This window comes from Lagopus leucura, unplaced genomic scaffold (assembly GCF_019238085.1).
Source record: "Lagopus leucura isolate 7727_CA_CO unplaced genomic scaffold, USGS_WTPT01 Super-Scaffold_100001, whole genome shotgun sequence".
NCBI classification, from domain to species: Eukaryota; Metazoa; Chordata; class Aves; order Galliformes; family Phasianidae; genus Lagopus; species Lagopus leucura.
The window spans coordinates 98,506,211-98,518,242 of record NW_024962262.1 but is presented as its reverse complement, the minus strand read 5'-3'; the positions used below and the strand labels follow the sequence as shown (position 1 = coordinate 98,518,242).

Below are 12,032 nucleotides of genomic sequence, written 5' to 3'. Positions count from 1 at the left end.
AAAAAAAAAAAAAAAAAAAAAAAAAAAAAAGCAGGTTCTTACACAGAAGGCTTTATTTCAAATGAGATGCCTCAAGTGCAAAGAGATGATCTTACCACTCTGGTTCTCTGTAGTATCAGCCTCATGAATCTGATTGTCAAACCACATGTGTGCAACTGTCATGCGATTCTGTGTCAGGGTGCCTGTTTTGTCAGAACAGATGGTGGATGTGGAGCCTAGAGTTTCCACAGCTTCCAGGTTCTTCACCAAACAGTTCTTACGAGCCATACGCTTGGCTGTTAGTGTCAGACACACCTGGAGACAAGGAAGACATAGGTTGGATGTGCAAGCACACTAATGCAGTGCTACCCAACTCACTGTTAGCATGGAATGACAACCTCCTGTGCCCTGCAGTGACTACCTAGCTATTTTGCACTGACAAAGTGAGCACAGATTGCAGTTTTTAGACCCAGCTGCTGGGTTTAAATGACAATTCCTTCTCCACAGGATCTCCAGAAAAGGACTTAAAAAGTTTCATTCTCCTGCTTCTCAGTGGATTAGAAAGGAATTAATGTAGCTTGGACTAAGATTCTAGTCAAAATCACAGTACCCTTATCACAGTGCTCTTAAAATAGGTGGAGGCATGCCTTGTACAAGAATAGCTCAAAACAGCCCGGGAGACTGGGTAACAGTTCAGTGATAAAGGAAGCAAGCAGCCCCAGCTACCCCTCCTCTCCAGATGCTTACTCTCAGCAATTTGAGCCGCTGCTCTGCAGCTCAAGGCTGCATGGAAGCCTCTGCCTTCGTCCATCACCATCTGCTACAGAGAAGCACAACCAGACACTCTCTCTGCCTTTCAGGGAGACAAAACTTAGAAGAATCTCTGCCAGAAAGGACAGCAGAGAAACTTGCTGGATGCTCCAGTGGCACATGCATGTAGAAACTCCTATCAAAAGTACAGTGGGAGAGCCTGTCACCACCACAGAGAGGGGGGAGGAAGACAGCTCTAGAACTAGCCTTGCTCACTTAATTCTGCAATTCCAAGCTTCTGTGCAGGCCTAACTCAGAAATCCACCATCACTAGATGAACAACTGCAGCATTTGATAGTCATCTACACAACTAGTCCAAATACAATACATTTATAAAACCTAGCCCTGTACACTCACCACATACAATACCTACAGAACTTCAGATTCACCTTTGTGAACATCCACTGATCGTGAAGCACTCCACTTCCTGAAGTACCACACAGGTTACTCATTCAAGTCACTCTTTTTCCAGCTTCACTCACCGTTACTGTTGCGAGCAATCCCTCAGGTACATTGGCAACAATGATCCCAATGAGGAAGATGACAGCCTCCAGCCAAGTGTACTCAAGGATAAGTGAGAGGATGAAGAAGCTGACACCAAGGAACACAGCTACTCCAGTGATGAGGTGGATAAAGTGCTCAATCTCCATGGCAATGGGAGTCTTACCCCCTTCCAGTCCAGATGCCAGACTGGCAATACGGCCCATCACAGTGCGGTCCCCAGTGCTAATAACAATGCCACGGGCAGTGCCTAAAAAAGAAAGAGGCTTTAGAAACAAAAAACATTCCAGAAGACACACAAATGAGCTTGTTTAGCTGGACAGACAGCTTTGTAAGATTACAAAGGTCCAGTATAATGCAGGTAGACATCACAATGGGCCAAGGTCTCCCACCACAGCTTTTATGCTCTTTAACAGGAGAGGTGTATTTGGAGATAAGGGCTACACAGTCTACCCGCACAACTAGACATGCAGCGTGCCCTTTTCCTTCTCCCCAGAGAATCAAGAATCCACTTGATTCAAGTAGCAGTTGCATAGGGAATTAAAGAGGGAAGCAGTCTTCAAGTAGACTAGACCTCTGCTTTAAAGGAGGAAAGAGGACACTTTCTCTTTCCAAAGCATGGAAAAGATGCTCTGAGCTGCAACACAAAGAGGACCTATCACCATACTTGGAACTGCAACAGATGTTTTGCTGGAGATATCTGAAACTTCTGGTTTCTGCAGCAACTACATTATTTGCTATATCTCTGCCTAGCCCTCTCATTACGGTATCTGCAATAAGGCACCCATGTCAGAAGATGCCCCACATAGATCCTCTTCTGAGAGAAAGATGGTAAAACAGTGTTTCTTCGCCCACTGTACAGTACTGAGGTTGGAATGGGCAAAGCCTTTGCTGGAAAGGACAAGCCTGCTCTAGTAGGAATGGGTTACAAATATGTTGTGTGTGTATCCAACATTTGCATTGCTTTCCCACAGAGTTAATTCCCTCATGTTAATACTTTAATTCACCAAGACAGACACATACCTTCCACACAGTTGGTGGAAAAGAAGGCAATGTTCCTAGTTTCCAGCGGGTTCTCATTGGAGAAGTCTGGAGACCTGGTCTGAGGCTCTGACTCACCAGTAAGTGAGGAGTTATCCACCTGCATGGAAGGAAGTGCTACTTCATACACAGGCAGAAAATTGAACCAGCAGCGAAAGCCACTGAAGCACTAGAAAGCCGCTCCCCCCCCCCCCCCCCCCATCACCTTCCTCATTTACTCTTATCATTCAATTCACTCACAGTACAGTAGACATTCTTTGTTACCAGACTAATTTATGAAGTTTTCAAACAATCACTGCTATACCTTGCAACCATGTGCAGATATGATCCGAAGGTCAGCTGGAATTCTGTCTCCTCCTTTCACCTCTACCAGATCTCCAACTACAACACCTTCAGCATTTATGCTCATCTTCTCACCATTTCTGACTACAAGAGCTTGCTGAAAGACAGTAAAGAAACAACCCATGTCACAAGCAACTCTTTTAAGGCATTTGAAAGATCCAACTATCTTGAAATAGTTCTATTGTGGTTCTAAGGAGGTTTCTACTTACACTAACATGCTTATCTCAGATACATCTGAGATTTAAGAAAGAGCTATTTTTGTTTTTCTTCACACCAAAATTCCTTGTTGTTGCCAAGGTGACAGCACGATGGTTAGGCGTGATACAGATTGTCCATGAAAGAATCTAAGTTTTAGTGCTTGTTTATCTCACCAGTTACATATGCTAACAAACCAGTGCAACTCACAGGGTGCCTGGATTGGCCTTGGACTATTTGCATAATTACTTTGAGCATAAAGAAACATCTTCTTCAATATTAAAAGCTAGAAATCCACACTAAGAACCTGGCAGAACAGACATCTTGTCTCCTAAAAGCCAACACTTTACACTCACAAGCAGGCCTTTTTGCAATTGAAGCTCATCACAGTTAATAACCCTGAGCAAGCTTGGCGGGTCAAGGAAGTTTTCTGTACCTGAGGCACCATGTTCTTGAAGGACTCCATGATCTTGGAACTCTTCGCTTCTTGGTAATATGAGAAACAGCCAGTAATGATAACCACAGCTGCCAACACAACACCTAGGTACAGCTACAAGGAGCAGAAAAAGTGACTGAGAGTAGGATTTACCTCAAAGGCTTCCAGTTTGTTCAAGTAAATGGCTTGGTATTTAAGTGCTCTATTACAAAGTATGGAGATAATTGCAGTCTCTGTACATTTTGTACACAAAGGCTATCCACAAGCCACTGTTATTAAGACAACGTGAAGGAAGTCAGCTGCCCATTTCATTATGTGGAAGCACTCCAAGACATGTTAAGTAGGGGAAATTCAGTGGGTGAGCTTATGGAAAAAGCTTCTGGACTGAATGATTAAAGGAAGCTGATACGCTTTGAGCCACAGACAGGCTGAAGAGACTGAGGTAAGAGACATTTTTACTTACGTTATCAGCATTTTGCTCTCCATCCATCACGCTTGTAATGCCATAAGCCAGAAAACACAAAAGGGAACCAATCCACAACAGGAGTGAGAATCCTCCAAAGAGCTGCCGACAGAACTTGACCCATTCAGGAGTGGTGGGTGGAGGTGTAAGGGTATTTGGACCATCACGAGCCAAAATCTCAGCTGCACGTGCAGGAGTCAAACCCTAGAAAAGAATTTGATTTTAGAGGCATCGCAGCAAGACTGACTGAGGAAAGTAGCTTTGAATTTGTTCATCTTCTGCTTGATAAGGGATGCAGAGTCCTACTAGGAGAAATAAGGGGACACTAATAGATAATGGAAATCTGTAGCAAAGCAAACATGCAGCAGAGAATAGGATGTGAAAGCTGAATGCTAGAAGGTGAACCACAAAACGTTGGAAACTACTTGAGGAGCCTGCAAATCACAGGGCTACAAGCACAGGAGGGCAGGACAAGGTGGCTAGAGAAGCAGACTTTGATCTCTGAGGAACAGACCAGTGCAATCTATTCTATCAAATTACGGAACAAGTGAAAACTAGGATTATAAAGATGATGACACTTTGGATGGGCTTTCCAGGAAGTTCAACTTTTAGAAGCCAAGGTCTTCAACAGAAGTATGTTAAGTCTCCTTTGCTACAGACAGAGCAGGTTTGCTGCTAGATGCAATCCACCAATAAAACATGTTAAAACAAACACGAGCAAAGGTGAAAAAAAAATTATATCACTGCAGAGCTTCTGCACTGGCACTTGAGGTTAGCCAGGATATCTGCTATACTTCTTACTATAAAAGGATAGAGTTTTAACCACTACTAGTCATTATTAAATCTTTGGTCATGTGCTAACTCACTAGGCTACATCTGCAGTATAACAAACATTTGCCTTTATTACCAGCTCCTATGGGGGGGAAAAAAAAAATCCAAGGATCAACTTGACCTTGGAACAATTTGGAAGCAGATAACAGTGACTTTGTTAGAAAACAAAGTCACTAAAGCATTGCAGGCAGGCTATACAGTGAAAGGAGGAAGAGGATTATTTGTGATCTCAACAAGTCTCTCAAAGCCTGGGAAACTTAACTGGAAGAGTAGAGATCAAACAAACAAGTAAAAAAAAAAAACAACCCAGACCACCCAGGTTTCCCATTGTGAAGTGCCCTGAATTTGAATAGTCCCAGCTCAGGCAAGGAGAGAGACAGAAAAGAAAGTCTACCTACCCGACTCAAGTCTGTTCCGTATTTACGATGAAGTTCATCAAGGCTGAGCTTGTGATCATCCTGAAAGACAAGCAATAGATGAGGGAATGACTGTTGTGCAGATCAGTCAGCATGAGCTCAGCAACTCCCCCCTCACCAGGTTTTCTATCTGCATCATTTCAGTGAGATAGAGATTCTTTCCAAGAAGGAGATAAGCTAGTCTTGCTATCTCATTCAGCAACTCAAAGCATTCTTATGGCTATTCGGGTACAACATAACAGCTTTTTAAACAACCTCTGATGTATCTCAGTGCTGTCTTCATGCTCACAGAAAATTCTGAACTCACAGTGATTTTTCTGGTGTTTTGCTTCTTGGGAGTGGGAGGTAGGGGGACAAAGGAAAGTAGCTAGGAAGGATGGAAGGTAGGAACGTACAGAAGATTAACTCTGTAATTTCACAAATCTTAAGCAACACTGCCAGTTTAAGCAGTGTTGCTTCCCCACCAAACTCCATTTCACAGCCAGACTATTTTCAACTAGAAAAAAAAAGAACTGATACACAGCAGTGTCTCACTAAACAGTGACACTGGAGGGCACAGATGCTTTAAGCAAGCTTTGCTACCGAAGAAAAACTGAACTTTGTTGAGCAAGTTTTTTAGCAGCTCCTCTCTCAAACAAATGAGAGGGGAAAAATAGAGAGCCCAGACCCAATTACAGAGCACAGAAATAAAGGCTGTATCAACTGTATCAAGATCAGACCTAAGCTGGACAATGCTCATACAGATGAGTAACATCATCCAGCATTCACAGACAGAGATGGGAGACTCCTGTAGTCTCAAACACGACTAGAAGGAATGATACAGAGGTCAGTCTGAGCAAGAGCCAACAGTAAATGGAGCTTTACAGATTCAACTCCACCATTCCAGCTGGAATGAAAACAGCAGTCTTCCCCATGTGACAACACAATTAAGGCTGCATTGCTGCTATCTAGACAATGCTTGTCTGAATGAGGAAGTGCAGGTAGACTTTGCTGCATGTAATAGATAACCAGGGACTTGCATTCTGCCTCAATTGCCTTTTGAGAAGTAACACTTTCAGGGCCTACTGCATGGCCAACTTGATACCAAAACACCTGCAAGGTGTCTGGCTTGGAGACAAAGGGAAGAAGGGAAATCAGTGCTTTCAGTCACACGACGCTGGCAGCTCCCCAGCACTTTTATCCTTCAGTCATGAGGCATAGAACTTTGGGAGCAGTGAATATTCTTTTAACCGTTCATTCTACACTTTACAAATCTTACCATTGAGACTTCCTTTTTAAGCTCATCCATGTCCCTCTCCTTCGCCTTTTTCTTCTTTGTTCCATGTTCTGATGTAGCAGTAGGCTCATACTTGTCTCTTCCAGCCTGTAAGAGACAACATACTACTGTTAAGAAACATCTACTGGTGTAGGAATTCACTGTATCTATCAGCTACATACATGAGACTGCCAGGTAGACAAAACAATTTATAGTTTTGTTTGTTTTAAGATAAACCACTTCAGCAAAAACAGTAAGTGAGCTAATCATCAATCACTACCAGCATTGCTAATATACAGACTGTAGACAGACATCTAGCTAGAATGAGAGCAAGCCACATGCTATTCGATCAGTGTTAGTGAATGAGCCACAGCTCAAACAGCTAAAGACCTTTCCCTGAGCACAAATGAATGTTCCTTTTATGCATTAACTCCTCATCCCCTTGCTCAGTCTTCCACACCCTCTGGCAAGGAGCACCCTAACAAGCGAAGATAAAAAGTGGTATCTCCAACATATCAAATTTGAGGGGTAAGTTCCAAGCACTTTCAATTCTCAGTTTGGCACATTAGCTGGGCTGTTACGCAGTGAAAAATCTGCTTTCAATTTATGGAAATTTGTCCAGCAAGAATAGTATACAAAGTAGTAACACACTACCACAGACTCAATCTCTGCTCAGTCCTGCTTCAGCCTCAGACAACTGATGATCTGCTCAGTGAAGTCCCATTATTGAGATGGACTTATAATTCACATCACCTATGATTTATTGTACATGAAATCATGCAGAGACTTAGATCTTGTGACAAAAAGGTAAACAAGCATCCAAAGGCAAAGAAAGCAGGAGGCAGCAAATACAAGCATCACTTAGACAATAAACAAACTACAGGAACTTTGACACTCCGTCAGACACCAAAGTCAGGCAGTAGCACAGCCTCATGGAACAGTTCCTCCTGTGAATACTGCACAAGTTTCCAGACCCTCTCAAGCCTCTGAATACTGTTTTCCCTTCCCCGCTGCCTAGGACCTATAACACCCTGTCAAGTTTTAGGCAATGACATTTTCACCCAATAAGACTTCTGAGAAATATTTTGAGATGAAACAGCAGTTAGCAGCAACATGGTCAAACCAGTAACAAGACAGAAGAGTTGCAAAGGCACTGCTTTGCTCCTCACACAAGCGCCTCAAATCACAAATTGGATCCCCCAGAGTGCTCTGCACATGGACTACTGTTAGGAGTCTAAGGATTGTCCCATTCAGTAACAAGCACAGGAAATTTTTATTATTAGTTACTGCAAGAAAAGCAATAGACAAAACTAGAAGTGAAACTACACTAAAAATAATTTTCCAGGAAAGAAAAAGTCACAGCTTCTTTACAAAACCGATCAGGCACATCTATGCCAGGATTTCAAGCGCTCTAAGCAAGCACTGGGTGCATTGTACTGCAGCCATGCCCATCCACTTCACGTGCACAGAAATTTCTCTTGCCCTTTTCAGTAAAGGCAGACTTTGCACCCCTCATATACCTGCGTGCAGCTACAGAGCTGCACAGTAGGAACAGTTTTAACTGAGTAGAAAAGTCTGTTTGCCACCTCCCAGCCAGGAAAAGGGCACACAACCGCAGACAGTCAGCATTCTTGACATTCTCTTCCCTGTACCTAAATTCCCACTGCACTATTTCACAAAGAAAAAACCCAAAAGCCTCAGAACTTCAAACAGGCAGCGCTCACATTCCAGCATCACAAGAATTTGCCACAGGGCAAATCTCAAGTCACCGTGAAAATTCCCTCTTTCCTTTAGTTTGAAGGAAACATCTTTGAACCCTGAAGTTCCAACAGTCCCACACAAAACACATGCTTCTTGCTCACTTCAAGAAGTGAGTGATTATTAATGAGGCTGGAGAAGCCAGGGCCTGGCCTAGCATCACAGCATCTCTGCCTCATCCCTTCCTCACCAGAAAAGCCTGACAAGGTCTTAAGAGGTGATGTGAGCACCAAGCCTACTGGGGCAGCAGTGAACAGCCTGAGAACACAAGAGTCTTAACTCCAACATGAAAAGGCTCACTGACTTTGTTCAAGCATAGACATCCTTTGAAAAGCCTCACTGTGAGCTGCAGGGTGGGTATCTGCAAGAGCCAAGAGCATCTTCCCTTCCCTTTACTACTGCATCCCATCCTTAGACAGAAGCCAACCTAGTAACGTTGGCCTCAGCTCTCACTTTAGGGTTTTATCATTCTGAATCTGAACTTCCTGCTCTGTCACTCACATGTGACCTTGAAGAACAATCACAGTGCTGCCCATTCTGTTCCTTATGGTCGGGGTCACTGCACCGTGCTGGCAAGAGGAAGCTCATCAGTTCAACAAAGACTGAACAGTGCTGGCCAGCAAGGGGCCCATCCATTTCCCCCCACCTCCTTTAGTCAGAAGGTGTCCCTGCTCTCCCCTCCTTTTCCTGCCAGACAATGAGGAAAGCATATGGTGCTCCCGACTTATCAAGATGCAAGCACACGGCTTGGACACAAAGGAAGGTCTGTCTCATCAGAAATGTCACCTCTGTTAGTTCACTTAGAGGAATTCTGACTCATCAAAATTGCCACATAGAAGAAAAACTTTTTTTCTTCTCATGTATGACTTTTTCCATTGGCTCAGAAGGAACGTTTGTAAGTACCAGGGTAACGAGTCCTACGCAGCCCCCAGCAACCCTATTGTCTTCCAAAGGCAACTTCTATGTTTCCACCTGGACTAACGGAGCCATTCATGGCTTGTGTTCTAAACAGGAACGGGACCAGGAAACGGGAGGGGTGCAAATCAGCAGATGAGTTCATAAGTACCCTATTCTAACATCGCCTAATCCAACCACCAATGTAAATGCCAAAATAAATTAAGCAGTCTCTGGAGGCCTGGATTGTTCCAGTATTTATGTCATTACAATCAACTGTGCAGAGCAAACAGTGAAGTTACTGTCTTGCTGTCTCATGAGACAACCTTCATTAAACACACCAACCAGATGAGCCATAGCAGTGACCATTCCTACCACACCACAAACGCTGCTTCGTGACCCCACATAACATTAAGCAGAGGACATGAATGCTCTCTTGGAATCATTCCTCCTGCTTTCACCTCTGATTCTTCACCAAAGGTCTGCCTGCCTGCCAGAGCTGGAGGAAGAGTAATATTGATGCCTAAATTATTCCACATAAGGATTGCTTTGATTGGCATGGTTTCCTTTCAACTGGTGCATTACACCTAAGCAGGATTCAGGCACTAGTGCCAATCCCCAGAAGCAACCTACAGCAGGCAGTAATGTGTGACAAGGATGGAGAGAAGCACTTCTGCCTGCAGACAGCAATAACATCTAGCCAGCTCTCCTCCCTTACACACACACACACTTCCAGGCAGCCCAGGGCCCTCCCACTAACATCTGAAGTGACACAGCATCAGCACAGCAGCTCACACACACATACACACACTCAACTCCCCCCCCCCACCCCCAACACTACACTCTCATGGGAAGGAGGTTCCTTTTTGGGCACCCCAAGGCAGGACAAGCACACTGTTCAGCCCAGCAGTCACACCCTACTGTTCCCCACAGCCTGTCTCTTTCACATCCCTGTTTTTCAGAGGGTCCCCATTGCTGCACACTCACCACTAGATGAGAGAAACCTTGTGACTTATGGAATAATGAAGCAGTGTGTGGCTGCCTCAGACTTCCCGGCAGTACACTTCAGCCTTAAGCCAATTGTTTACTATGCACGGAACTCACGTAATGCGAAGTGAAAAATACGCCTTCTGTATTAGAAAGCAATTGTAACCCCCTCAGTAAAGCCTAAATGCCAAGACCTGTTGCACTGCTAAGTTATAAAGATGATTTAAAGCACCCATAAGACAGCATCAACCCCACCCCCCGTGTTTCATTCCTCAGATGAGATCACCACGCATGTTGCCTGTTGCTCACTAGACTGAAACACATTATGCTGGGGCAACCAAACTGCAAGAAAGCAGTCCCAAACCCCCTCCACACACAGCCCCTTCTTCCAAATGGCCATCCTTGCCCTTCTCCTATTTATGCAGGTACTGCCATTACTCCATGCCGATGAGGACAGTAGAGGTGTTTGAGAAGCACTCTGGAAGCACACAGCACCTCTATTTTCCACCACCAATGATGGAAGGACACAGGGCTGCTGCCCCAAAGCACCCCACAGCCACAACTCTCCACACAGGAGCGGAGAAGGCTGGGACAGCTCTGTTTCTAAGCAGCTGGTCCAGCCATTCCCCTGGCAGGCCTGATAGCTCAGCTGGTTAGCGTGCAGGGCTGATAACACCAGGTCACACGCTTGAGTCCCGTGTGGGCTATTCTCTTTCCACTCCAACAGCTGGAACCAGTGATCCTTATGGTGCTCTGTGATTACGTCCAACCTCGAGCTCCTGCTCGAGAGCTCCAAACATTTAAGCAAGACAGAATCTGGACGGAGGGCTTCTCTTTATTCCGGGCCATAACATGGAGAACGGAGGGCAGGCAGGCTGACACAGTCCTTGCACACACACCACTGCTGCACAGCATGCCGGGAGGCCATCATCTCAATTAACGGGGCACGCACGGTAAGTTCATGCCTGATCGCCTTCCTTATGCCATCAGCTCCTGTCTGCCCTCAACACCGCTAACGCTGCCAACTCCCTCCCTCCGGGGCCCTGCGGCCGTAAGGAGTCTACAGTACTTCCATCAGGGCCAGGAGACGTCGGGGCAGCCGCACTTCTCAGCGCGGCTCCAAAGGGGCATCAGATAACACCGCCTGCGGGGAACACGCCCGTTCCCACACCGCCCTCACCTGCAGCCCCGCGGTGCCGGCCGGCTTCACGCCTCACTGCGCGGTGAGGGTCCCCCCCCCCCGCCTCGCGGCCATTTCCAGCGCCGCTCGGGCTCCTCCGCCCTCGGGCAACGCCCGCGGGAAGCCGCCTCCCGGCGCTGGCCTCAAGCCCGCGCCGCCCCCTCGGCGCCCCCCGGGGCCGCCGCCGCTTCCTCCCCCAAACCCGGGGCTGAGCCGGCCGGAGCCACCCCAGCGCCCGGCACTCCGCCTCGCGCCCGACATGGCCACCTCCCTCGCCGCGCTTCTCAAGACAAAGCGGAGCCGGCACAGACAACGCGAGCCGACGGGAGCCTCCCCGCCAGTCATCCCGACGGCGGCCCCTGAGTTTCCCGCCCAGGCACCCCGCCCGGCCGCTCACCCCCTTGCCCATGGCGCCGGGCGTGCGGGACACGCGACTGGCAGCGAGGAGCGGCGCTCAACGACGCCACGTGGCTCAGCAGGTGCCGAACAATAGCAGAGCCCGCCGCTCCGCTTTCCTCCTCCTCGCCTCTCCCGCCGGCTCCTCGCCGCCGCAGCTCCGATACAGCACCGGCTTCCCGCCGGATAAAGTCCCGGCCGCCCCGCCCCGTCCCGCCCGTAGCCCGCCCCTCCAAGCGGACCGTTGGGGCGGGGGGTGGTGCCGGCTTGCCCACGTGTAAAGCAGGGCTCACCTCGGCCTCCCCAACCGCGCCCCACCGAGGAGGGCTCGGCGCGCCGCCGCGGGCTCCTTCCGGGCTCGGGGTGAAGCCGCCTGAGGGCGCTGCGCTGCCCCGCTCCCGCCGTGTTGGCGCTGCCGCCGCCGCCATGTCGAGGCGGTGAGGGGGGCGGTGGGCGCGGCGCTGTGCCGCGCTCCGGTTTGTGGCACTGCGTGCGCTGAGAGACAACGCGGTGAAGCCAGGTACGGCCACAGGATCCTGCTCTGAGTG

The 12,032-nt window shown here is 47.5% G+C and overlaps 1 protein-coding gene across 1 annotated transcript in view; it reads right to left on the bottom strand.

The window, feature by feature from the left end:
- The window catches only part of ATP1A1 (ATPase Na+/K+ transporting subunit alpha 1), a 24,830-nt gene extending 13,170 nt beyond the window's left edge, over nt 1-11,660 (bottom strand). Inside the window, exons 1-9 of the mRNA XM_042868590.1 lie at nt 11,486-11,660; nt 6,273-6,377; nt 4,997-5,056; nt 3,768-3,971; nt 3,305-3,418; nt 2,636-2,770; nt 2,314-2,431; nt 1,272-1,540; nt 96-294 (exon numbers count right to left, since the gene is read on the bottom strand). Coding sequence (XP_042724524.1) covers nt 96-294; nt 1,272-1,540; nt 2,314-2,431; nt 2,636-2,770; nt 3,305-3,418; nt 3,768-3,971; nt 4,997-5,056; nt 6,273-6,377; nt 11,486-11,497 — 1,216 coding nt within the window. The 5' untranslated portion in view covers nt 11,498-11,660. The remainder of the gene's footprint in view (nt 1-95; nt 295-1,271; nt 1,541-2,313; nt 2,432-2,635; nt 2,771-3,304; nt 3,419-3,767; nt 3,972-4,996; nt 5,057-6,272; nt 6,378-11,485) is intronic.
- Between the last annotated feature and the right edge of the window lie 372 nt (nt 11,661-12,032).